This window comes from Musa acuminata, chromosome BXJ2-9 (genome assembly GCF_036884655.1).
Source record: "Musa acuminata AAA Group cultivar baxijiao chromosome BXJ2-9, Cavendish_Baxijiao_AAA, whole genome shotgun sequence".
Classification (NCBI taxonomy): Eukaryota; Viridiplantae; Streptophyta; class Magnoliopsida; order Zingiberales; family Musaceae; genus Musa; species Musa acuminata.
The window spans coordinates 49,053,916-49,081,901 of NC_088346.1; the positions used below are offsets into that span (position 1 = coordinate 49,053,916).

At 34.2% G+C, this 27,986-nt stretch overlaps 2 protein-coding genes and 1 long non-coding RNA gene across 3 annotated transcripts; 2 read left to right on the plus strand and 1 right to left on the minus strand.

Moving 5' to 3' along the window:
- The first annotated feature begins 4,747 nt into the window (after window positions 1-4,747).
- On the plus strand, window positions 4,748-10,584 carry LOC135623813 (uncharacterized). The gene is made up of 2 exons (XR_010491493.1): window positions 4,748-8,410; window positions 8,887-10,584. It is a non-coding gene; the product is annotated as an uncharacterized LOC135623813 (long non-coding RNA).
- Window positions 10,585-11,987: 1,403 nt separating this feature from the next.
- LOC103999360 (uncharacterized) lies at window positions 11,988-16,696 on the plus strand. The gene is made up of 5 exons (XM_009421104.3): window positions 11,988-12,207; window positions 13,408-13,934; window positions 14,761-15,666; window positions 15,821-16,112; window positions 16,471-16,696. Exons 1-4 carry the CDS (start codon window positions 12,043-12,045, stop codon window positions 16,086-16,088), a joined length of 1,866 nt encoding a protein of 621 aa, XP_009419379.2. The 5' UTR covers window positions 11,988-12,042; the 3' UTR covers window positions 16,089-16,112; window positions 16,471-16,696.
- A 532-nt stretch (window positions 16,697-17,228) lies between these two features.
- Window positions 17,229-27,616, minus strand: LOC135585819 (uncharacterized). Its single transcript, XM_065123755.1, has 11 exons — window positions 27,343-27,616; window positions 24,292-24,811; window positions 21,604-21,754; window positions 21,193-21,407; window positions 20,953-21,122; window positions 19,091-19,279; window positions 18,493-18,732; window positions 18,339-18,408; window positions 18,020-18,159; window positions 17,866-17,938; window positions 17,229-17,545 (listed from the first exon to the last, which is right to left on the minus strand). Exons 1-11 carry the CDS (start codon window positions 27,508-27,510, stop codon window positions 17,394-17,396), a joined length of 2,088 nt encoding a protein of 695 aa, XP_064979827.1. The 5' UTR covers window positions 27,511-27,616; the 3' UTR covers window positions 17,229-17,393.
- Between the last annotated feature and the right edge of the window lie 370 nt (window positions 27,617-27,986).

Sequence of the window (27,986 nt, forward strand, 5' to 3'; positions counted from 1 at the left end):
CTCAACTTTCTCAAATGACAGATAGAGATATATATATATATATATATATATATATATATATATATATATATATATATATATATATATATATATATATATATATATCTTATATGATCATTTATGAATAAGATAAAATATATTTGACTATTGAGGCATGGAGTAAAAGATCCACATATATAAGTGTGTCTAATATCTAAACTTTCAAAACTCCTCTTGGCATCTTTAGTGGACTTGTTGGATAACTTACCTTTTATGTAATCTACATAAGTTTCAAAATCAGTAAAAATCTAGAGTTTTTATAACTCCATCATTTTCTAATCTTTTTATTCTTTTCTATGAAGATATGACATAGTCTCCTATGCAAAGATTGCTTATTGATAATACCATGCTTCTGTCCAAAATTTTGATCATGCATGTTAAAATATTTAAGTTCAAATTTGAATCTAAATCAAATTTAAATAAACCATCAACTAAGTATTCGGTTTCAATAACTCTTTTATTTTATGAAACACTAAGCATAGAGTTTTTAAAATGAAAAGAAAATTCTATTTGCATAAGTTTTGAAACAAAAACTAAATTTCTAATGAATGATGGAACATAAATAGTATTTTCAAGATTCAAAATAAATCTAATTTTTAAAATGAGCCTAAAGGTTCCTATCCATCTACTAAGTATTATCAAGAACATCAATAAGAAATAATCTATAACATATTAGAGATATATAATTTTTTTAAAGCTAACTTTTGTAGTTTTTATAGTCCTTTTTATGTGTCCCTTCTTGCGAAAGAAACAATAAACCTTTTAATCTTGTTATTGTATTAATATTTTTTTTCTTCGTGGATACCTTTTCCCTTTCACTTGTAGCCCTTTTTGTGAGTTGCTATGATGAGTACCATCTCTTTTCTCATTAAGCTTCTCATGTTGTAACCTTTCTATCTCTTGTACAAACATGATCAAAATTTCTGATTATTTTCTTTATATGTGTTGTAGAAAATTTTAAATAGGTCAAATTATGTAGAGAAAGAATTTAATATAAAATTGACTATAAAGGATCATATATCTCAACCTCTAAAGACTTAAGTTCCGTAGCAAAGTCTCTCATTTGCATTATGTACTCAATGTCAAACTATATACTAAAAGTCTTTTTCATTCGGATGCTAGCAAGTACCTTATTTGAAGTCACAAATTGTTCTTTAATGACTTTTAGAATAAAACCCCAAATGCTCATTGACATAAGATCTAATGAGTATCATACCTAAGCAATTGGATCGCTCGTACCGCTCATATATTGTTTTCTCAAATAGCATACTTGATTCCATGAAAATGAATAGTTTATCCACACAAAGCACCAAGTATCCATGCACCAAAGAGTTAGGAGAACTTTTTTATTCTAAGTCAAAAAAATATCACCACTTAAAATATAAATATTATTAATAAGAGCAGAAGGAAAAACTATAAAATCAAATAAAATAATCAACTTTATACTATAAAATATTTTATCGTTATAAATTCTAACCTTCTTGCATGGGTAGAAGTGGATCATGTATAGAATTTATATCAAACTTTAATTCTTTATTAATAATACCGATAAACAACACACCAAAATAATTTTTCATACACATGGATCTAAAAAAATTAATACTTAAATTATCGTCTTATTCCAATCATCTCATAAAAGATAATTTATTACAAACCATATAATAAAAATTAACTTAATGTGTCCAAAAAAATAAATATCTATAAAATAATTCGAGGTATAATATTTCTTTAATTTATACACCTAAAAATCACTTGATGGCTATAAGAAATATTAACATATTTCATGATACATGCATGTCTTAAAATTGATTTTATCTTCTTAAGTATAAGAAAAATGACAAAACTAATAATCCATTATATAATAATTATAATGGATGAAAAACACATGAATATGAAAATTTTATTGTAAAAATAAAAATAACTAGAATAGTGGTTAAAATAAAATTTAGGATTGAATCAAATAAATCGATTCCATCAAAGAAATACCTCAAAATTTACACTTTATGTTCTAGATAGCATGGATGAAGTATGACTCCAATACCATTAATGTAAGCAAAATAATCGATGAATTGAATATGCAATGGAATATAAAATTACCTTCAACCATAATTATTATAGAATAAGTTTTGGATGAAAAACACTGGACTCCTTGGATGATCTCAAGAAATATGGATGTCTTCTAGTATATGCCTTATGGAATTTCAAAGATGTCTATGCCTTCATGTATATATATATATATATATATATATATATATATATATATATATATATATATATATATATATATATATATATATATATATATATATATATATATATATATATATATATATATATATATATATATATATATATATAGGTTAGACAATGATCTAAATTCAATGTAATTCATAAAATGCTTAATGCATTATCCTTAAAAGTTCCATCCATCATGGAAGCAATTGAAAGAATTTTGAAATAACCTTGTCCATTGTACTTAATAAAAAATAATTTAATTGATCATCATTATCATGATAATAATATAATTGAAAGAACTTAATTTGATATGTGGACCATCTATATTGTAGGATTCGAATGATCTTTGAAATTCCAACAATCAATGCTAGACATGTTCTCCCTGTTCTCAATAGAACTAAAAATCATTGGGCCAAACTGTTAAATGCAAAATATTAGTGTCATGATCCTTGGAACCTATACTATAGGAGGGCTTCCCTAATTTGGAAAATAATTAGTAGCACTATTCACTATATTAGGGAGGGCCTTAGGAAGGTAGTTGGATTTGGCAGCATGTTAAATTATGGGAGGAGCCTTAACTATCCAACATCTGAATAAGTGGCCCACCTTTATCAATTGTGAGTTTGCTTCCAACCTTCATTGGGTGGAGGATCTTATGATGGGTAGAGACTTGAAATGTGCAGCTTCTTAATCATGTGTTTCACCCTTAATTTACTATTTATAATTTTATTTTTTCTAAAAAAAATAATATTTTTAAATTATCCCTTTACAAATATACTTAATTATTTATTTCTTCTTCGACTTCTTCCTCTTCCTCTTCATCGTCTTTTAAAATTAATAAAAAATAAACGAGGTCGGATGACATTAGTTAGCATTCGCAACCAGCGATGTTCATGACGATTAATGTCACCTTTGACTACACTTGCATCAACGGGTTAAAAAAAAGAAAGAAATTGATAGATGCATAAGCCCAAGCATCTCACAATAGCTTTGTTAATTTTAAAATAATATTTTTATTAATTTTAAAAGTGTTGTTAATAACAAGAGAGTTAGTAATAAAAAAAGTGATAAGTAAAGAGTAAGCTTGTTTACCCTTCACATGAGTTACCTTATCTAGACAACATATAAATTGATACTTATTTTTTATTTCCTAACATAAAAATAATATATCCTAAAGTCAAAATAAATATGTACTTAAGTTTTATATTGAATCACATCATAGTAGAGAGAGAGAGAGAGAGAGGGGGTGTGTAGGTATAAATATATACAAACATCTTATATTTATCTTTGATAACCTTAAGTACATTGTAGATGCACATTTAAGAAATAGAATGAGCACCTTATTTATATTATTCAAAAATCGTCATACTACTTATATTCCACAAAGAGATTATATTGTTGGATAGTTTATGAATGATTTTGTTTCAATTTTTATACCAAACTTGGACAGATCTTGGCATCAGAAATAATTTATATTCCATATTTTATCATTTTACATATTTTCTATATAGTTTATATTTTTTTTTATATATTTATAGTATTTTATAATAAATTTATTTTTGACACCTTCGTCGCTAAGTTACTTACAAGATTTTTAATAGGCTTTTGACACTTTCACTTTTAAATTAGCTACGGTGCTTATAATATTTCAAAAAAAAATATAAGTTTATTTAAAAATATTATAATAGAAAAATATGATTGGTTGATCGATCTGAATTGATAGGTTGATCCAAAAAATAGTTTTTTTGTAAAGATAGTAAAAGGAATATTCATTGAAAAATACAAGTCCAAAAAATAAAGTTTTTCTTAAAATTTATCCTAATTTCTTACAAATGTAAATACCGAAAAAGCTGAAACTCATCGATATCCTTTTATATTTAAGAATTTACAAGCAATTAATTTCTTTTTTTAATCTATTTATTTATTTTATCCTTTTTAATTCCCTAAGCACGCACGCTGTACTTGCCTTGACACCCAATCAGTTCACCAGGCCAGCGGAGTGCAAGTATGTGAAATCAAGGGTGTGTGTATATCAATCAATCATGTTTTCCGTGATCAGAGGATAAGCCCTCATGATTTCCGATGCGACCGCGGAAGCGTCCCTCCAAACGACGCAGGCCAACCGCGGTGGCACTCTCGTAGTTACGGACAAGGACGAAGGCCAGTTCCGTACCGCCACCGCAACCGTCGTGCTCCCATACGGGACACGTTTCGATTGCCGACTCGTCCGGACACGGTGTCCTGTCCTACCAAACCCGACACCCCATCACCGCCCAAATTCTCTATGAACCCGGACACCTGACCGTCTTGACCCACTCCCGTACCTCCTCGTCCCCCACCCCCACCCGTGGGTCCCGCAAAGGAGGACGACCTCCAAAGTTTACCGTTCTGCTGTCGGTTGTGTTATTGATGATTATTGTATATCTATATTTACCCTCTCCGTAAAACTCCGCTCGTTAAAAGACGGCTCAGCGGGATGCGAAGCCCTCTCCATCATCTGCTGCTCTTTGATTCGATCCATCCTTTTTATTCTCTTGTTCTCATCTATTTTTCCTTGAGTTTGTAGTTCGATTTTGATCTGCGATCATTCTAGTTCTTCGGTTTCTGCTTCGGACCAAGGATTTCCCCATTTTTTGAGGGTTTCGATCGTCTGCCGCTGGATCCGGCGGTTGAATGATCGATTTCCGGATTTTGATGACGCCCTCTGAAGTCGCATGCGTGGTTGACAACGAGAGAGAGCACGCCGGTCCGCAATCATGCGGGCGGCCATGGTTGTGTGTACCAGCGTGCTCTTTCTCGTCGTCACCTGGCTCGCTCGCCCTCGCGACGAAGCGTGTTCTGTGTCTAGAAGCCCTCTAGGTTAGTTCTTATCACTTCGATCCTTGGTTGTTCACTAGAATCGGTTTGCTTTCAGTTTGATTTAGGCGAAGTTGAGAACTTACATGCTGCTGCTTTATGCTTCTTCTTATGCTCGCATACATTCTATGTTGAAGCTAGTAGATATCTTGATGAATCGTTTGAGCTTCATTCTTTCTCTAGAAAAGGTGCGATTTTCTTCACTCTATTACTAGTGAATGCTCTACTTTATAGTTCTATAGATACAATGTAGCTGAATGAAAGCATGATTAACTGACCTGGTGCCCAACGACGTTGATGCTTATTTCCAATTAGTGTACAAGTTGTAGCGAAGATCCATCTGTCATGTTTCCGGTTTTGGAACCAAGAGAAGATATGCAAATGAATTGGATGAGGTGAACATAGCGTCAGGAATATCCAAGGCACATAAACTTATCAATAAAATTTCGAATTCTATGTTCTTTAACATACGGGAGAGTCCCCATCTTTACCAACTTTTTCTTTGTGCTGCACTTTAATGGTGTTTGTCCTAGTAACGGATTAATGACACTGCAGTAACAGAATAGTCTCCAATTCATGTTGTTGTGTTATAGCTGTTAATACTGTTGCGCTAGTTTGGGTTTAAAAGATTGTATTGGCAATTTTAATGTTTCGTTGATTCGATTTCATGGTAATGAAGTTTCGTCCTGCCTCGTATTTCTCCTTGAATTTGAAGTCGAATGAGTTTCTTTTGGTTCTAGATTTGTCTGAGATTCTTCCCTATTGCATACGACAACTGTGAACCATACATATGCCTCTATTCCTGTTGGATGAATAAGCTTGAAGGCATTGTGCCTGCAACTTGTCTTGTGTATACACATCGCAGGAAGGATGTAATTTGTATTCTGCAAAAAAGTACACACAGCTTGAAACTTCCAAGGATTGAGGCTCTTTTGAATTTGTATTTTTCTCATATACTTCAATTATATAAATTGACTATTTCATTTTTACGATTCATTTCCTAGCCTTTTTAACCTATGCCTTGTCTGTTTGTTTTAGTATGTTGAAGAGGTAAGTCAGAATGTCACTTATACAGTGGTAAAATGGTACACTGTCGGCATCATTATTTAGCCAACTTTTTGTGTCTTGGCGTTTTATTCGTAGGCTGATCTATTGTGGCTTGGCTTCTTCTCTACAAGCTGGACTTTTTCTCCACTATAACGTAATCACTGCTGTTGGTTTGAGTGAGTTCATTTTTTTTTCAAGGGAAAAAATGTTTATTCCTGTTGGAATGTGTGGATCATCTTATTTGTTGCACAAACTATTTTTATACAGTTTCTTTTGGAGGATTGTAGAGAATAAGAGTATCACCTGACATTTATGATTGACTGGACTTTATTCTATGTGTCTGTCTCATACATCTGATATTTCTCTGAAGGACTACATTGTTTGATTTAGACACTGTAGGAGTAAAAATTTAGTCTCTAGATACATCTTAATGGTTGATACCTAAGTATATGTTATTGTTGTTGAATTAAGCAATTATGCTTGACTGATTTGAATTGTAAATTCTGTTTGTAGTAATTATATTAACTTGACATAAGCATGCAATGATTTATACCAAATGACAAGAAAAAAATATCACCGAGATGGATGTACAACTCTTGTAAAAGGTTCTGTAAACTAAATAAGATAAGACATTCTAGACTAATATGGGTTGCCTGCGAAGCAACTCAGCCTGTGATATAATCATGGCAGCTTTGAGTACATGTTTCAAGAATAAGAGTATATCTGTTTATGGTATTGAAAAGTAGTTGATCTTTACCATGTATGATAATGAAATCGTTTAGTTTGTTTTGAATAATACCTGACTGCTCAACATGGACTTATTTTTATCTTTACATAATAAAGCAAAGGAGAAACAAATAAAGTGTTTAATTCAATGGAGCCAGTTGAGATTTATAGGAAAACAAATTAACATGCCTATTATAGTTAGTTATCTTTCTAAATATTGGAACTCAACATATGAGGATTTAAATTTAGATATGTTGATGGTTAATTTACAATCCAATTTATTAAGTACGGTAGTAAATATTATATTAAGTTAGACTTTCATGGTTATGGTTTTATGATAAAGAGTGTATCCAGTGCATGAGGCTCCCCGCTAATACGGGGTCTAGAGAGGGTCAATGTATCTAGTCTTACCTTTAAATATTTAAAAAAATTATTTCTGTGACTCGAACCTTGATCTTCCGGATTGCAAGAGAGCATTCTTACCATATGTTTGGGGAGGACTATAATTTTATGATAATAACAAAATTATTCATTTTGGGTGAGATAGCAAATTACATGTGAGTACAGTATGATGTTTTAACATAGTCTATTTGATGGATTAGTGAAATTTGAAAGACTTGCGTAGTTGAATGTGTAGAACCAGTTGCATGTTTAAAATTATAATAATCATGCAAAAACTTCAAGAACATGAGGTGAATTCTACCAAAAATACATGTTCCAGAAATAAAAGGTATCCCATTAAATAGTATTATCATCCATCAGTGAGTCTTAATGTCCATTAAATGCAACAGGAGGCACCAGAAGAAATTCTGTATTTATGCTATATTTTGTGATAAAGATTTGAGATAATTGTTGCTTTAATGTGGCTTGATTTTTGTTGGTAATTACTAAAGATTAATATAAGATTGTTTTATAGTCTCTGCGTCAAAGATCAAAACGTTAAAAGTAGTCATTATTATCATAGACAGTTTTAAGTTCTGTTTCTGAAGTAAATGATCTTCAAAGAAACATCCTCAATGGATGACATTGGTTAACATGAATTTTCCCTAACCTGAAACTCCTAATACTAAAACTACATAGCAGGGAGATGTATGTTGCATTGGCAACAAGAAATGCAGTGGTTACTTATGTTGAAAAGAAAGTATGATTTCCAAATGTGTCATGCAAATGCAGAATATGATTGAGTGAGATATCAAAAGTGGATTTCTGCATGGAATTCTTAAATTTGTTATTTACAAGGTTCTCAAAATTTCTGAGGTGGATAGCTTTATAATAATATCATCTTGTATGTTAAAAAATAGAGTTAATGCATGCAACTTCTACATGACAAAAATTTGAATCTTGACCTTTTTCCATTTATAGATTGAAGGAAAGAAGAGAGAGAGAGTTGTGTTAAATCTATCATGCCGGTAGAATGTAATCAATAAATTTTCATCTTCTGGGCAAGCCAGCACATTGTCTTGCTACCTGGGCAAGAACTTCATCTTCTGACTGTTTTTGGGAAAAGGTTTGCCTCTGATCTCGACTTTTTGGTTCACTGTGATGTGAATGGGATTGGATGTAATCTCTCTTTTTTATCATCTTAATATAATTTTCACCTTTTTGGAAATTATATCATATTTACAAGAAAACAAATAAGTTTTCATGTAGGAAATGAATATAAAATATGATACAATTATGTAAAGAGAGGCAGGCAGGTGTTTGAACCATGTTTCTTTGCCCATGCTCTCTTCTCCTATCTTCCTCTTATTGATGTGCCAGTATGATTTCTTGTGATCAGATGATTTGTATAACGTTTTCTTTTACAGGTTATAACCTGAACTTGTCACAGGCCCATTTCTAATGATTCTTGATCCATTGTTTGTAGAGAAGAAAACTTCATAATTAGTGATAGCTTATTTTTGTCGTCTTTCATGTTCCAAGCATGAATCGTTTGTTTGTTAACCACATCACTGATAACTGAGAATGTTAGAGATGTTGCAGGATCTAGAGATGAGACACCCTATTACGAGTTCCTGTAAAGAAGGTGGCCTTTCTCAACGACAACAACTAGTAAAAGTGAATGAAAAGAACGGAGACTATGTTTCCCTGAGATCACAGGAATAGGTAATGGCTTATGTTCTCAGCATAACAGGGAATAAGTTTTCGTCAGTACAAAGCATGGAGGCGGCGTGCCATCTTCGCTGTGCCTAATGATTAGGGTCAGAGATTGTTATTGACTTTTTTTTTCCTAATATTAGTAATCCCTTGTTTCATCCAATTATCTAAAAATAATAAAATATAATTTTATTAAATACAATCCTTTAAATATCCACCATATTCTAAACCCTGTTTGGAAGGAGTTGAAAGAGGTTGGGAATTAGGTGATAAGTTGAAGACATTTACATATGAGCATCTTAGGAATATTAAATTTTTATGATTAGGTTTTCATAAATTATTTTAAATTAAGGTTTAGAATTTTGATAAACCAACATATTGATTTAAATATTGAAACCTTCCACAAATGTTGTTTGTCATGATTGCATTAGCTTTTTTGAGTTAAAAGAAAAGCATGTTGTGGGTCAGTGCTAACTAGTGGAGATGTGCGGGTTTCCACTGGAAAACCACGCAATGTGGAATTGTTATGATCATTATGTAGGTTCTGAACCTACATGACCTTTTTACTTGCAACTCTTCTGACCTACCACCCTATGAACATGAGACTTCAAATATTTGATGTTTATGATTTATGAAATTTAAAATGCTACATATCATAATCAATAGAGGATAAGTTGTATTTCCATCTCAGATTGGTCCTGGTGACCAACTCAAAAGCATACAAGTATACAACTGCATTTTAAGTAATATTTAGCGAACAAGATTAGAGTAAAATAATTGACAGCCCTGAGATAAAAATAGGTAAAATATTTCTAGGTAAAATAATTGTGAAAGGAAGCTTTCACAATGCTTCCTTTGTGAAGTTTCTTAATCAGCACCAATAAGTCCAGCCCACAAATGTTGCTTGATCACCAGCCAGAATTGAGAAACATAAGGCTAGAAGAGAGGTTATTTTTCTACCATAGGATATAAGGAATGCAAGTATTACTGCTATGTCTTAAAGACTAAGATCTAGAGAACCGAGACATTTAGAAATCTTTGGTGACACCAAAAGGGGGCAGTAATTAAAGGAATATACTAACAATATGGACAAAAGTTTTCTTTCTAATGGTGTAGAGTTAATAGTGGATTCAAAGAATAACCAGCCAACCTCACACCAGAGTCAAAGTCATTGACGAGTTGAAGTAGCATAACGGATCAAAGGTTCGATAACTCAAAAACAGCAGCGGAGAGCAGTTGGGAGCCAAGAGACGCATTGCAGCTAGAGCAAAAGATTGAAGACTCAACAAAGGCAAGGAGTTGTAATGTCGATAAAGGCTTCAACGAGAATGTCGAATGAATAAGTGGGGGAGAATGTCACGGACAAACTTCTAAACAAGATGTTTGATGTAATGCTTATGTATGTCCTTGTCTTTTGGTATGTTCATGTTCTGCATAGCATGTAGAGGGACGATAGAAGGCTTAATAGTTCCATTTTGGTTAGGTTAGTGGCCGCTTTAGGCTTGTAAATAAAGGTTGTATCATGTGGACACTTGTGAGAGATTTTCGGTCTGTAATAGACCATTTTGACCCATTGTTGTGCAACTGTTCAGAGCTTGTAAAGTCTGTTTGTAATTTGCATTGTCTATGAAGTGTTTTCGAAAATGTTTGCTTGTGGATCCTGAGTGAGACGTTTTCTCTAACCCGTTTTCTCTTTTATGTGTTTTAAGTGAACATGGGAGGTTGATATTTACGGATGAACATGCAAGGGTGCCGCACGACTTAGACAAAACCAGCTAAGTCTGTAACAATATAATAATTTTTCACAAAATAAATGAACTGAAAATTACCCTCATTATATGGACAATATAAGGACAGTGACACTTCAAGAACTTACAATGTATAAATTTAATGAAGAACTTACAATGTATAAATTTAATAAATTGGACCATTATTTCCATGGAGATGTAAATCTTGTACGATAAAATGTTTCTATCTCTCAGTGACTTGTTTTCTCTTTAAAAAAAGCAAATTTAAGAATTTTTTACCATTAGACATAATTATTTATACACAAGGATTTTCCTCATTCAATGAGATAAATATATTGAGTTTTCAAGACATATAATATCAAGTAAATTGGAAAACAACATAATATGCAAGGAATGTTTTAACCATAATATTACAGTTAATGATGTTTATAATAGGTCTCAAGAAAAAGATGTCACAATAAGGTATTAAAAATAGAGTTGATGTAGATACAAGAAAGGGCCCTTGATTAGAAGGCAAGTCACAAACATCATATAGTAGCAGAGTTATTTTGTTCTTGGGCTTCTTTTTCTGAATTTGGTGGTTTAAGCATAGTGATTCTTCTGTGACTAAAATCCTTATCACCTAAAGCAACCCTTCCCTAATCCAATGAAATATGGTATAGTATACAGATTTGCAGGAATAATTACCTAACTCATGCGACATTTTTGCATATTCACGCCATAGTGTTAACCTCCAAAACCTTTGAATGTCGGTAAGAGAGAAAACTAGATTAAATAAAATTTACTCGTAATCTCCTAAGCAAATATCTTAGAAAATATAAATTATAAACATAGATTTCATAAATTTTGGATTACATAACAAAATATTTAAAATAATTTATCACGATAAAAAATTCTTATAAATATAATATTACTATGGAACAAGATAACGAATCAGTCTTAAACAATACCCTAAAGGCTCATGTCAATTAGTTCATCACTCTGGATATATATATACATATATATTTCAAAGCAAACATACTATTAAATACCCTTAAATTTAAGTAATGTTTGTCAAGAAAAAAAAAAGGAAAAAAAATCTAAGATGGTTTTGATTATATGGTATACTAAAACTAATAGGAATATTTATGTCATTTCATAACAGAAAGAATAAATATGTAATTATATTTTTTTATTTTATTTTTATTTTTCTCTTTTCCTCACCGTCAAGTAGGTCACCTCTTTCTTATAAGCCGTTCAAGAAACGGTGCTTGGGTTGGGTACTCGATATCGGTAGGATTCGAAGGACGCAGCCATGTCCAACCGTTTGCTGAGGCGAGTCCTCAAGGAACGGGAGGAGATGAGGTTCGCCTCCTCTGATCTCGATCCGGAAGCCGCCGCCATCGAAAACGACGAGGAATCTGATTCTCCGCCCGCCGGTTCTCGCTTCAAGAACCCTTTCGATCTCCTCGATGATCAGGTCGATTATACGTTTTTTCGATTTCTTTTTCCCATTCCTTGATTATTTCAGCCTACCCGTTTGATGATCTGAGAATTACATGGATTGGATGCTTCTTTTCTGACCATTGGTTGCTAGGGTTTTGATTAATTGCATGAGAATGGATAGTTCGAACACTTGATCGATAAATTGAAATAGATAATACGGAGGATAATTATGGTAACAGCGATTTGGATGCGGTAAAATCGAAAGTACGAAGACACAAAGATGGCGAAGTGATTTTTTTTAGTGCTTTTCTTTTCATCTTGCAACTTGGCATTATCTAAATGCTTGTGGACATAATTGTCGCAAAGGTGATAGGGTGAGGACACAGCAAAGGATGGAGAAGTGGACAAACTGACGCTGCTGCTCTTTTTTTTTTTTTTTTTCCACCTTCAAAATGCGTCTCTGCGGTATCTAAACACAATCTATTAATAGATGAGATGCTATATTTGACAATTTGTGAAGAAGTCGATTATAGCTTTTACTTGCTTTTTTCAATTTTTTCTCTCCGTTCTAAAATGCTCAAGAACATAAACGTTGCTTATAGGTTCTGGTCTTGAAAGGTAGCAGATGGTTGAATATGAGAGAATTTTTATCTGATTCTAGGATGAGGACTGTTGGATGTGACATTTGATTGGTACACATTCATTCAGATGGCCCCTCTGTGCTACTTCCTGGATGATCCACTGCATGTTGTTGTTTCGGCGAGCTACTTGTTTAGAGGAACCAGTACATCAGGACTTACTGGAAAGTTTGACTTTGTACATCGATGCATTTTTCTTGATCTACCTCAATATGCCACCCAACTTCATTGTATAAAATAATAAAAATAATAATTGTGCTGTATTGAGACCAATAAATACCAGTCAATGCCATCCAGCATGGTTGAAATTTAAATTCTTGGTTCATTCTACAGTTGCTAGGAGTTACAAAATTATTTTTATCTTTTGAGATCTGATAATTATTTTCTAATATATTTGTTATCTCTGGTGTTTTTCTTCCTTTTGCTTGATCTTCATTTGCAAGTGATCTTGTCCATGTTGTGAAATAAACAGAGCTGAAAAGAGACAGGAGAAAGCTAGCTAATTATAAGATGTAAACTTACAATGTTGTACACTTCTTAACACAGAACACTTGTTCAGCCAGGTCTTGGCATAAATGGTGTTTTTTTCTTTTCAGGAGGATGATCAGCAATTTGATGTTCAAGAGCAAGCACATGATGTCGGTGGACAAGAATTGGTGGCCAGAAAACCTGCTAATACTATTCCATCTTCTAATCATAAATTAAAGAAAAAGAAGAAAAAGAACAAAGATGAGTCTAAAGTAGAAAAGTCACTGGATTCAATTCTAGAAGAGCTATCAATCAACACAAAGCCTTCTAACAATCAGAGTTTGTCTGAAAATGTGAAAGCATTGGGAAATGAGGCTCACGAAAATAACAAGAATGGCAGATCTTCTGTCCTAATAGTCAATCCAAAGTATTTAAAAGCTGAGAATGAGCTGCGGAAAATATTTGGTTCGAAAGTTGTCAACTCTTTTGAGAACCAACATAGTGTTGGCAGCTCAAGACAAATGCATGGCGGAAGGCAGGCAGCCTATAATCTAAGGAAAACATATCTTGCTTCTCCATCAGGATTATGGCCACGATGGGACAATTCCATCACTATGGAGCTTCTGGAGACAAAGGATGGGATGCACTATTTTAGGTACCCCTTTGTTCCTTGTACCTTGTATAGATAATGAGTAATATATCTGCAGAGCTCCTGGAATTTCACCTGGCACCTGTTGTAATAGGATCTCACATAACTGTTGGAAAATACCAATATTAATCTATGAAAAAAATCATGGGTATTTTATTTTCTGAATTACGGATTATTAAATTCTAGATTCAGTTGCTTTATTTCTTTACATAAGCTTCAGTTTTCATATAGCATCAGATTCTCGTACTAGAGAAGTGACAGTGAAACACACTTCTTAATATTCAACTTTCCTTTGAGAAAGGAAGTGCTAGCTGAGACAGTTGCCCGGTGCAAACAAGATACGAGTTATGGTAGGAACATTTATGTGGGCAGGATTGTTTAAGGCAATTTGATATGATCAACAAGATAGAGTTATGGAAGGGAGTGTTAGCTGAGACATGATGAGGATTGCTTAAGGCAATTTGATATGATCAAGATCCTTTCACAGTGACCGTTATGGAAAGAACATTTATGTGGTACTCACATGTCTTTATTCATTCACATGAGCTGCAAAATAGGCCTCATGGAATGGGCTGAAATGTAGGTTTTTGTTTTCCATTTAGCAGTAGATTGTGAGGGATGGTTATGGTGGAAAAAACACTTGCATATACTTTCATGTTTACCTAGGATCTAATTTTGATGATAACATATTTTATCCAGGCATCTTATATGCTGTTCATTTCCATCCATATATCAGTATGCATTGCTGTATGTATATATCAGAAAATTTTGGACAATTTTATTTATCAAGCAGTTTCTTAGCTGCTTATCTGGCATCTGGTGTACAATGCAGGTACATGTACACCCCATCTTACAAACATGCACAAGAAGCATTCGAAGCTGCCAAAGCAGCCAACAATATTAATGCTATTGGGGATATCTTGGGGCATCATCCCTATCATGTAGATGCTTTATTGACCTTTGCTGAATTATTCAAGTATTCAGGAGAACATCAAACGTCTGCTGAGATGATTGAAAAGTGCTTATATGCATTGGAGTGTGCATGGCATCCACTATTTACACCCCTGCAAGGTAATTGCCAGTTGAAATATAGCCATGATACAAATAAACCAATTTTTTCAGCCCTTTTCAGCCACATGAAAAACATGGACAGACGTGGTTGTCACCGGTCAGCTCTAGAGGTTTGCAAGCTGCTACTTTCACTGGATTCTGATGACCCAAAGGGAGCATTATTTTGCATTGATTACTTCTCACTTAGAGCACAGGAGTATAGATGGTTGGAACAATTTGTTGAGGAATATGGGACTGACAACTCGTTGTGGTTGTTGCCTAATGTCTCATATTCTCTTGCTGTATCCCGTTTCTACCTTGAGTGCAGCGATGAATCTAGTATAAATCACAGTGAGAAAGCTACCTCTAAAGATCTTATGAAACAGGCCTTGATGCTTCATCCTCTTGTGCTTCAGAAACTAGTAACTAAGGCACCTCTGAAGGATTCGGCATGGACCCAAATACTCAAATATTCATTTTTTGGTTCAGCAAAAGCAGGAAGCCCCTCTCTTGACCACCTGATAAATATATATGTTGAACGAAGTTATATATTATGGAGGTTTCCGGAATTGCAAGCTTTATTAAAAGATGCAGCTTTGCTAGTGGCTGAATCACTCGAGCAAAATAGCAGCGAAGCCAGGGATTGGGAATGTGTAAGGAAGGAAGCTTTTTCATCAGAAAAGAATGAGTAAGTCATTATACTTCCTTTGGTTCTATCTTTGAAATTATGTTCTTGAAGGCATTGCAACCGAGGAACGAAAAATCAATATCAGTTGTTTGTAATTTTGAAATGAGAGGTGATGCGAATGTTCCAAGCTAATAATAATGCTTCATTGTGACAGGTATTCTTATCTAATGGTTTCAGATTTCTCTGATGTGATACCATCACTTCCTCCTGAAGAGATAAGACACTTTATGGCTGGCCCTCAACCGGTGCGCGAGATGCCAGATGCTGATAGAGGAGCTGTTCCTGAGATAGGCCATGCTGCACGTTTGGATTTACCCCGCAACGCTGCAATTGCCTTCCTTGAGTCAATACTGCCTTGGGCAGACTATGGAATCAATAGAAACAGAGGACCCGACGACCATGACCAAAATGTTGATGGCTGAAAGCAGCAGTATAACCCTCTAGCGGTTGGTGATCCCATCTCTGTCTTACATCATGGAGCACAATTTTAGGTTCCAATTTGTTTTCCTGCACTTAACAAAATCATTTTTTTTTATCTTTTTTCATGCACAACCTTTGGTATCATCCATTGTATAAAAGTTGTCAAGCCTTATGGTGCCTTTTAATTCCATCCGAAGAGCACCCCGGCAAACCTATACGTGTCACCCCCCATTGTTACCATCTGATAGCAGTGGTGTAATAGGTGTAGAATATTTGTGTTTGCTTCCTTTTAGTCATTTCATTTAAGTAGGACAGGAGGCACCATTTTGTTTGTAGTAACTCATTAGTGCGTACCCTCATTTATTTCCTTCTCTATCAATGCAGAACCACTGTATTAACCCTGGAAGCAAAGAAACCCCACACTGCAGTAGTGGTATATAACAGGAGAATATGATCAAAGTGAAGCAAACCATGGGAAAGATCTTTTTATTGGATATCATTGTGTTATTTCAGATTTTCTCATAGTTTTGTTTGCTCGGTCAACTCGTTATACTTGACATTGCAAATAATAATGTGATTTCTCATGTTATGTAACCATCTTCCATTTTCATTCGCTTGTGGTGCAGCTTGGTTGGGGGGTCTAATTCATGGCATATAAGCTAGAGTACTACACATGCTTGTGGCAGTGAAGTAGCTTCTGATATCTCATCTTTCTAGAGGCATATTGTTTGGCATGACATATTGTTTGGACCGAAGTACTAAATTGAGTTTTGAGCTTTTACTTGCTTAGGAGTCGTTTTAGATAATTTTATTATTATATTCAACTATAATATATATATATATATATATATATATAATAATAAATTTAAATTATTATATGTTTTTTTCAGTGCTTATAAACATACTCATAAGAATATATTCTTTTAAATACTGTAGATTGTAAGAGCTTAATGAATGAACCAACCAACAATCAACACTAAGTACTATATATCAATATGTTTACCATTGTTATAGTAATTATTATTCTAAAAAAAAAACTACTAAAGATATATCACAAAATATTTAAGTATAAAATCTTATAATCATAAGACTTTGATTAGTGACATTAAACCATACCATAAAATCAGTTTTTACTATTGATAATATAATTTATACTTTTACTATTCTTCTAAATTAAACATAAATTGTATTCCAACACCCTTGCATCCAAAACAACAAAGATGTAATAAGATGGAAGATACTGTGTTATACTAAAGCCTTCATGGTGTCAATCTACTATTCTTCACGTTGGTATGCTGTGTTGTTGTTCATGCACGTTGTTGCTCTATCATGCTGCGAATTTTGCTTAACATGTTGGTAGCTGCAGCTAAACGTGCATCACAGGGACTGCTCATCGAATCTCCGTTCGCAGTCATCTCAAAATCAATCCCCCTGACGGTCACGCTGGCCTGAAAATATCCTGCAACAAAAATTGCTCGTGATCAGCAACCAAGGAAAGCTTTCAACATTTCTGCTTTTACAAGGACAATATTTAGGAAGCAACGATGCATGGTTTGTGGCAATGTTCCCTAAGAAAATTATGTAGATAAGTATTCCTGGAGCCTTTTAGATACTAATGAAACAGAACATTAGAAAAAAACTCTCTAGCTTATAGAAGGCAATTATAGACGACGAGTTATGGTTCTATCTATGTACCATAGTTTTCTGAAATGGGTTAATGCAGTCAGTCAGTTTATGGCAGCATTTGAAATAACAGATGAAGAGAACAGTGTGTCCTACCGTCAGCAGTCGACGGAAGCACGGTGTATCTCGGCAGAATCCAACCATTCTCACAACACATATCATCGAGTTCCTGCAAAACACAAATATCATTTGTCCAATAGAAAAAGAGAAAAACAAAAAAGCTATCCCATAAATGCATAATATTGCTTGCCTGAGATGAGCTTTTTGATCTAAGAATTGCTTCCGATAATCTCTTGACTTTGATCTCTTGCGGATATCCTCTTACATCAGAACATAGAGCATTACATGCTTCAATCATCGACTCGACTTTTGATTTCATGCTTCCTTGCCCTTTTTCGGATTATTAATAAACATAAATTAGAGTACTCTGCTACAGAAAACTGCTTTCAACTGAAATATACAATTGACTGCCTATGTGTTTCGGCATTACCCAATCAGTAACTATTATTAAATTAAATTAATAAACTAAACAGATATGTTGCCTGTGTAGTAAGAAAGTCAATTTTTACCGTTCACTATCGCTTGGATGTTCATTTCGCAATGAGCAATTTCGTCTTCTAAACAACGTTGTTGTTGAACCTATGAAAAAGCAAATTTATTAGTAATAACCACAAGAGTACAGAGAAAAGGATATGATATGATAATAACATAAAAGTCTGATACCAGATCATTTCGTCTTTTTATAAGAATTCTTAATGAAGCTTGAAGAAGATCATTTCTCTTTGAAGCCATAAAAAAATTAAATTCATCATAATTCTCAGATGTATGCTGAACTGGGAAGAGTGGTAGAAAAGAGGGAGATGCTGCATCTTGGGAAGTAAGATGTACGCTTTTCCTGCCAAAAGTTTCCCCATCATTGCTTTTGGTGATACGTGGCTTCTTTGATGAATTGAGCATGTCCGCCTATCAAGGGCCAGAAAGAGATTTTAGATTGATATGGCTGGATAAAATATATACTAAATGTCACAAATAGAGTATTGTCACTGAAACACCATCACATTCGTTCACAATACCAGAAACTGCAAATTAATTTCACCAAAACTAGTATCTCAATTTGCCGAAAGCCAGAATTCTATTACAAGCAAGTTTATTGTAGCCATCAAAAATTAAGTGTGATATGATAAATTTATGTAAACTAAAATCAAACAACATACTGCTCGATAAAATAATAAAATATGCAAATGAAAAGCAATGAAACTCCTAAACGATTCTCGATCAAAGATATGAAAATAGATTTGGAGGAGAAAATTAAAGATCATACCTGCTCAGTACAGCCATTGCTAGGGTCATTTCTAGGATGCAAACTGCTGCTCTTTTTGCTTGTTAATTCATTTGCAGTTTTGCCTATGTTGTTATTACTTGTGGCCACAATTTGTTCAACCTGGCCAAAAGTTTTCCCTTCATTGCTTTTGGTGATGTGTGGCTTCTTTACCGAATTGAGCATGTCCGCCTATCAAGGGCCAGCAGAGATTTTAGATTGATATAGCTGGATAAAATATACATATTAAATGTCACAAATAGAGAGGGATAACAGTCATAATAGATAAATTTACTCAACGGTTCCCTGTTTGAGTACTCACCCACTCTTGCTTTTCAGTGTTATTCTCTAGAACAAAGTTATGCTGGCCTTCTCTTTAATTGGTTCATACTTCATACTTCATAGATGCATCTCTCAAGAGTTTATAACTGAACAACATTATAATGGCAGTAACATATTTAATATAGTTTATGACCCTATTGTTGCAAAGAAGTCTAAGAGGACTAGGTCATCTTTGCTTTCTTTTGATGATGCATGTTGAATTCGCTAAACGGAATAAGACACTATAGTTTCAAGTTTTCAATTTACTAAACATTATCAAAGTTCATTTCCTCTTATTCTTATAAGAGAAGCCAAACCATCTTTTTTGTCTAGTGCATAAAGATGGACCCAAGTAACTTATCACCTTCTTTCTTCACTACTCTAATTAAACTTGATTTCATTTAGTGAAGACAAACATCTCCAACAAGGGCCCTCCGACACCTCATTTAACTGTACTATGTGAGTGGATGAAGAAAGGCAGGACGGCACAACGGTATATCTGGGATACCACAAATAGGCCTTATATGGAGCACCTTTTTTATAATCGTGACACAAGTACAACTTGGCAACAAGCATCTACAACAGCTTGTTCTTCCAAATGAAAGGAAGAAACAGGGAAAAGTAAAAAAAAAGAAATTTAAGGGACAGAAAGAATGAAAAGGAATGATAACAGAGATAGAAACAAAAGCAAATAAAATGTAAATATCCAGGAGTAAAAGCAAATGGCTGAATTCAGATGGTACACAAAACGTTCATGATGAGCCATGCACAGAGCTCCTATCACTGCCCCAACGATTTACTCCAACTGTTAATCTTTCCAAGTTTCAATGTGTAGCTCAATTTGCAAAATTAAAGTTGGAGCAAATATTTTACTCCAACTTGCAAGTTTCAAAATATTGGCATCACAATATTTACATTTGCAAGTTTACTCCAACTGTTAATTTTTCCAAGTTCATGAAGGAGTATGTGACCATTGTGACCAATTATTGGCATCAAAATGTATAGCTCAATAGTTCATTTTTATTTTTTATTTTTTTATTCGCTAATACCACAAGATAGTAGCTGATGGACCATCCAGCATAAAGCTACCATATTGGTTTGTTATGTAACTGAAGCTAGTATCAGGATGAATTTTTAATCCTTGTCGACAACCATAACATAACAAAGTAAAGAGAGAAAATAAAACTAGTGAATGTTCACAACGGTCACCATATATCAGAAGTTAGTTTGTAAAACTAATGTTACCACAGTACTCAAAGTGCATATCTGAAACACCATCACATGCTCCTTCACAATACCAGAAGCTGCTAATTAATTTCACCGAAACTAGTATCTCAATTTGCTGAAAGCCAAAATTCTATTCTAGCAAGTTTATTATAGCCATAAAAAATTAATTGTTATATGATAAAATCAAGTAAACAAAGATCAAACAATATTGTTTGTTAAAATAATAAAATATGCAAATGAAAGGCAATGGAACTTATATAAACAATTCTCAATCAAAGATACAAAAATAGATTTGGAGGAGAAAATAAAGATCATACCTGCTCAGTACAGCCATTGCTAGGGCCATTTGTAGGATGCAAACTACTGCACTTTTTGTTTGTTACTTCATTTGCAGCTTTACTGATATTGTTACTACTTGTGTCCACAATTTGTTCAACCTGGCCAGACAAGTTGTTCATTTCATGAGATTCCACTGTGAGTACCCTGTCTGACCGCAATGAACACTCACTGACTTCAGGCAGGTGCCTGGGCAAATCCAAAAAATCAGCATGAGGTGCTTCCCTGTTCAGTAAAGCTGATGTTATAGCAAAAGTCGAACCAAGATGTCATGTTCCTTAGTGACCTGGGTTTAAGATGGCATTCAATTAGATAAATAGTTACATACCTGGACAGCCAGTTAGACAATATATTAACATACGGCAACAAATGATAGTATTCAACAGCCGATGTCACTTCAGGAATTAAACCAGTCACGATGAGAGGCCCACTCAAGCTATAAAAGTCAAGACAATATTAGCCTCCGAAGTTAGGTAATTAAACAAGGTCAGAGACTCAGAATATTACTTAATCCAAGGCTTGGCATTTTTTTGTGAAGACATGCATAACATAAACATCACATGTTTAATAACAAGAACACAAAAGTGTAGTTGTCAAATATAAACCCACATATAATTATCATGCTAGCATACCTGGTCAATACATCTTTAATAGAAAATTCCACAAGTCCGTCAGTCACCACTTCCATTGAAATCATTACATATAACCTAATAGTTGTCTTCTCCTGAGTTAATGAGTAAGTCAGATGACGTTCTAGAATAGAGAACTTTGAGCAGCTAATACCTGTTCCAGTGTAGAAAATTTTCTTTTTGATATGAGAATAAAAGAAAAAAAGCAATGAGAAACTGAACTCCATTTGTAATCAAGGCTCTGATACATCAGGCATAAATACACTAGTCTAGTGATGAGAAATCAGTTAACAGAGGTAACTGTACATAAAATCAGAGCAAGTGCAACATGTGAGACAGACATACAAAATATTGGTAACATTCAAAAAATATTTTCCAGTACCAAGCAGGTTTTTAGAAAACAGTTTCGCATAGAGGAGACTAGACTCTGACAAATGACGATCAGGACAAACTTTGAGTTCCTTTTAATCAAGAGCAATATGTTATCTACCTGTCTATGCCATACGTACCTCAAACTACCCATGTGATGATTGGAACATGGGTAGAAAGAAGGCCTTGTTTAAATGCACCAAAACCTACAAAAGCACAATGGGCATACAATTTGGTATATTTTGATGAAAAAGTAATAGAGAAATTAGATCTGAAGGTGGCACCATTAACTGGAATTTTGTACTACTATGATTTCCAGTCTCAAATAGGTATGAAAATGAATGAATAGTTACAACTACAAGCAAGAGACTTATTCCCACTAGTACGTGAAATACCAATACTGGAACTCTACAGAGTTAGCATTTAAGCTAACTCCAAAATCCAAATGTCCTTTACCTGCAAACAAGTGCTACCAAAGGCACACATCAGATGTGAGACTCACTGGGATCAGTTCTGAAATGCCCCTTAGGCACATTGTTAATGAGCTTTTTCAGAAGACTCAAGCCTAATGTTTATTTCTTCCTTAATTAGCCATTATAATATCTGTGTGATGGAAGAAATCATAACAGTTACTTCCTTTCAGTAGTAAAAGTTCAGTTCTATAAAAAAAACAAAATGACCAACCAGGATTGTTTCGGTATATTGGTTCATAACTTCTTCATCATCCTATCCGTTCTTATTTGCTTGTTTATAACTTGATTTAATATATTGTTAACCTTAATATATGCTGATTAGCTATTTTTCCTCATCACCTGCATTGTTTTCTAGACATTCTATCCTTTGAACTAATGACAAATAATAGATCTTATTATCATACATCATATATCAATTATTGTATCTTAAATCTTAATAATAAATTTCTTTAAATTATTACATGATTTCGTAGGTGCTTGTGTTGTATGCATCTCATGGCTAGACGACATAGATGCTGGCACCTCAATTCACCCTGAAACTTGAACAACTTTGCTACTACTATGGTTTTCTTTGTTTCTGCAACCGACAGGTATGTCATACTACTATGGTTTCCTTTCTTCTGTATAAGGTAACTCCTTTAGGGGATTTACTATGTATCCATCAATTTAAGACATCAATAAAGAAAATCTTTCACAAGGTTAGCAATTTCAGTTTGTACTAGCATGTCGAGCCTTGCTCGGTATGGTACATACCGAGGCATACTGATGGTACGTCAGGGCGTACTGAGCGATACAATTCAAATAGCTAAAATTGATCATATAGGCACAAGTCATACCTGTACTTATACACCTAAATCAGGGTGTACCGGTACATGTCGGTAACGATTGATTTACTGGTACATGTCGGTAACGATCGAAATCGACCGTTATCGCCCGATACAAGTCGGTAACGGTCATATTTCAATCATTACCGCCTGATACAGCTTGTATCGCCTGATATGGGGTCAAAACTTTGGTATCGCCCAATAGTGGGATGTCCACATGCTAGGAGGTTCTTGGACCGGTACGTGCCGCCCGTACCGGGTGGCACACATCGAAATTAAAATCCTTGAACCTTCACTCAAGACACAACTAGATTCACCCTGCAATAGTCAAATAAATATCAATTTTTACATCAACTACAATAACCCACTAATGCACCAAGAAAGCACGAGTTATTGACTGGATAACAAAGTCAAAAGCAAGTAAATAACAAGAATCAAAATTTTTAATTGTTACCCAGAATAAAGGTCAAGTGTTATGCAAAACTACTCAAGATAACAAACTTTTTGCCATCATTAAGCCCATGATAAATTTTTTCATAATATGATTAGTAATATTTATATTATTATATGATATATTAATACATTAGAATAAAATAAAACAAACGTATAATTAAATATATATAATTAGTAAAAATAGTAAAAATCTGTATATATATATATATATATACATATATATATATATATACATATATATATATATATATATATATACATATATATATATATATATATACAGCCTTCAACCTCCATAGTCTTTTAGATGAATGAAAAATATGTGGAAGTGAAATAAACCACTGATTTTAGTTAATCGTATCATACTCATCCATTTATATCAAATCAGACATCAGCTTCAGGCTATGAAATATATAGTAACAGTATGACAACATGTACATTAGCGATTTAAATGCCCGGATGCAACTGCTACTTAAGATATTCACAATTGTGTCTTCAGTATATAATCAACATTACATAAATAAAAATGCAACAGACATTTTAAAAATATGGTGATATACAGATGTTAGCACCTGTCTTTTGCCCCATAACAGAAAATGCAAGCTGCTGAAGTGAATCTTCATTTTCCAATAATCCATCTGAATAGTCACAAGAGAAACTTTTGTTTTTGGATGCATGTTTTTTCATTTTTCTGCTATTCACTAAAGCAATTGGTTTGTCAATTTCTTTCTCCACCAAAGACCAGACCCCCTGTGTCATAGACCCAAAGTCAAGGAAACATTTTTCCTTGGAAGCATCTACAAGAAATACAGCAACCCGAGAAACCAGCCATCCGTCCATATTTGGAGCATTTTTTAATGCATCTAAGGTTTTAGAAATATTGCAGGCATCCATGATCTTCTTTTCCATAACTGAGAGCTGTTGGTCCAAATCTTGTAGTTCCTCAGCATTCTTGTGCATAACATTCATGTAAGTAAGAAGAATTGGTTTAGCTATGGTAGCTACTTTGCAAAAAGCTTCAAAACAAAGAAACTCAAGCCGTGGAAATTGCTTCCGGTGATAATAGTTGTAAAGAAGCACAACTGAATGCATCTGCATCATAGCACAATTTAATGTCAAAAGAATACGCCATAAAAGAAATTCTCAGGCAGAAGAACATTGAGATGTGAGAATAAGACAAAGTGAGACAGCAAATAAATTAATAACCAGTCAATCAACGAAGCTTTGCTGCACTAAAAGCTTAATCTTTAGCCATATCTGACTTTGCAAATACGGGGAGAATTAGCCATATGTAAAGTGGTGTCATACTCAACTATTACCTTTGTTGTCAAACATTGGTAACATATGTTACATGATGAAAGTCTCCAGTATAAATTTGCTAAAACTAACTATTTCGAACATATAAATGGAAAAAGGCTTCTTAGTTAGGAACTCACAAGCACTGGCCAACCAAGAGAACATGAGACAAACATATACCGTATTCAAAAAAATTAGGTATAATATCCCCATTCTTATAAAAAAAAAAGTAACTTTAAATGCATTAATCATTTATATCTCCAGCTAGTTATAAACTTGAACTAGAATATTGTATTAACACATCTATTTCTAGGTGAGTTGACCAACCATTTATATCTTCAGCCAGTTATAAACTTGAAAAGAACACTGCAAGAAGACAATTTTGTTTCTCAAGTTTACTCACCATTGAAAGAGCAACAGTATGGACAAGTGCATGACCTTGTTCTTGTATTTCATAATAGTGAATGGCTTATATCCAAGCTAGTAGGGATATGCTTTGGGTCTTTTTGTATAATGCACTCCATCTCTTATATTTTAGTTTCACTGTTATGGGAAGAAAGATATTTCGTAAAAGAAAAAAATTATTTATTATGGAATAAGAAGGTAAAATAATTTTTTACATGTGTTATTTTATATCAATTTTCTAAATTTATCTTTTGTTTTCACTATTTTGTGGGTGTTTTGTTTCTAAAATTATTTTCTAGGCTAATCCCAATCACACTGATCTAATCAAGGAAATCCTGTCAATCCTAAGCATATCATCCTCGGTGAGACCTGATTTCGGTCCAGTGAACTTTGGCTTTTTCTTGCACATGGCATAATTTTACCATAGTCTATCACTAAGGATCAACCATTGTCTATTATCAGCGCAGCCAAGTAAATGACGCTTATACCAATATGTTATCATTTCATCTACCATTGTCAATAATTAGGGGGTCAACCATTTCCATCATTAAGGCATCGATTAAATGAGGCTTCTACTGATACGGGGTCTGAAAAGCATCGATGAACAAAACCTCTACAAGTCGAAAGGTTATTTTATGACTCAATCCCTGATTATCCAATAGCAATTTTTAACTGTGGTGTTGTGGCTCACCATTTATTTCTAGTTCAGAAAAAAACTGTAAAATGAGTTGATGTGTCAATTTATCACTTATGTCATTGAAAATTGCAAGTAGGGCTTACTTATGTGCCCGCCTCTATTTTTACTCTATCTTCCTATATTTTCAATCCATAAATTGGACACCACTAATTTATTTTGTGGAATCAAGTTTTCTTCAATCAAGCTTCACATATACCTTTGCATGATTAACCAACAATCATTGTGAGATCCTAACAACAAGAGACCTTATTTTATAATCATTTTGACCCAGCCATATCTAAAAACAACTCATGTCCGCCTCTTTCCTGAAGTATAAGCTGGCAACTCTAAGATCATAAAACAACAGAAAAGGCTAACTGAACTGAATTTTCTCACAGTAACCATATACTGATTAGAAAAGCATGTGTTGGTTAAGTGGTGATGAACAAGTTCAAGGATTTGCTCCAGGATAGTGGATGATAGAAACAAAAAGTAAGTAAAATGTTGGAAAGCTAACTTACAATCATGAAGCACAACCAGATAATGAAATCATCAATCATATGCTTAAGGAGGAGGTAAAATGATTTTGTAATTTTCAGCATTAAAGCATATTCCTTATGAGTGATATTTGTCTATCCATGTTTCTTGGTTGTTTTGGTTTTCTACTTTTTACTTCAGATACTTTTTATAATTTGATATAACGATGGATTTTTACACCACATATGCTATATTCAGTACATCCAATATTCCAAACGGTTGGACATATCTTATGGTGAGAAGAACCTATTAGACATAGGTCACGTCACTACATTGTCGGGGAAAAGTATACATGTACATGAAAATGTTCCTGGATTGCCAAAATCATGGTTTCCTGGTGATATTTGTCTATCCATGTTTCTTGGTTGTTTTGGTTTTCTACTTTTTACTTCAGATACTATTTATAATTTGATATAACGATGGATTTTTACACCAAATATGCTATATTCAGTACATCCAATATTCCAAACGGTTGGACATATCTTATGGTGAGAAGAACCTATTAGACATAGGTCACGCCACTACATTGTCGGGGAAAAGTATACATCTACATGAAAATGTTCCTGGATTGCCAAAATCAGGGTTTCCTGGTGAGATGACTCCGTACAGCGCACTACAAGGCTTCTCATTAGTGACAAAGATATTTGGTTCTCCTCCTTCAGGAATCAACCAAGAAGACAAGAAGATCAAATATTGAGTAATAGCATGCCTGTTTGGCTACGGAGTTCTGCTGGTCGATCGTCGGTGGCTCCGCCGAAGAAACCCTCGCGGGGAGGAGGGGCTCGACGAGGTGCTCGATTAGGGCTTGCACCACGTCGTCCATCGGCACCACAGCTGGTGCGGGTTGTTGCGCAACCGGCGTTCCTCTTGCCGCCATCAGGTGAGGGGAAGGGGAAGGAATATTTAGGGTTAGGGTTGTACCGGGAGTTTCGAGTTTCGGCGTCGATCGCTGCAATGAGTTCTTCCCAAAGAAGAAAAGCGCGAAGAACCTCACGCGACTGCTTCGGCTCTTCGTTTCCAAATGGGGGGTTATATAGTCCCGGTAATGGTATGATGATGCGAATATAATTGAGTACCCGATCCAAAACCCGAAATGACTCGAATTGAATCCGATAAGATTCCCATCATCAAAATCCAAACCCGAAATGACGTGGATTCTCAGTTTGGATCTGTGAATTTGTCGGATTCTGATATAAATCCTACATGGGTCCGATCCGATGGGATACTAGGGATGAGGCAGGAAGGTCCCACGTTATCTGGCGGAGCCCGCCACGAAAGCCGCATCGTTTCAGGTTCATTGAACCTGTCGCTTCACCCTTCACCTCCGGCATTCCATCCCATGAACCCAGACAC

What these genes read in the sequence shown, in the direction of transcription:
- LOC103999360 (XM_009421104.3), top strand. Translation starts at nt 12,043, where the DNA reads ATGTCCAACCGTTTGCTGAGGCGAGTCCTCAAGGAACGGGAGGAGATG. An exon ending in GATGGGATGCACTATTTTAG is followed by an intron (nt 13,935 to 14,760) that starts GTACCCCTTTGT and finishes TGTACAATGCAG; the next exon opens with GTACATGTACACCCCATCTT. An exon ending in TTTTCATCAGAAAAGAATGA is followed by an intron (nt 15,667 to 15,820) that starts GTAAGTCATTAT and finishes TCATTGTGACAG; the next exon opens with GTATTCTTATCTAATGGTTT.
- LOC135585819 (XM_065123755.1), bottom strand. Translation starts at nt 27,510, where the DNA reads ATGGCGGCAAGAGGAACGCCGGTTGCGCAACAACCCGCACCAGCTGTG. An exon ending in CAGCTTTACTGAACAGGGAA is followed by an intron (nt 21,123 to 21,192) that starts GCACCTCATGCT and finishes CATTGCGGTCAG; the next exon opens with ACAGGGTACTCACAGTGGAA. An exon ending in GCAATGGCTGTACTGAGCAG is followed by an intron (nt 18,733 to 19,090) that starts GTATGATCTTTA and finishes GGCCCTTGATAG; the next exon opens with GCGGACATGCTCAATTCATC.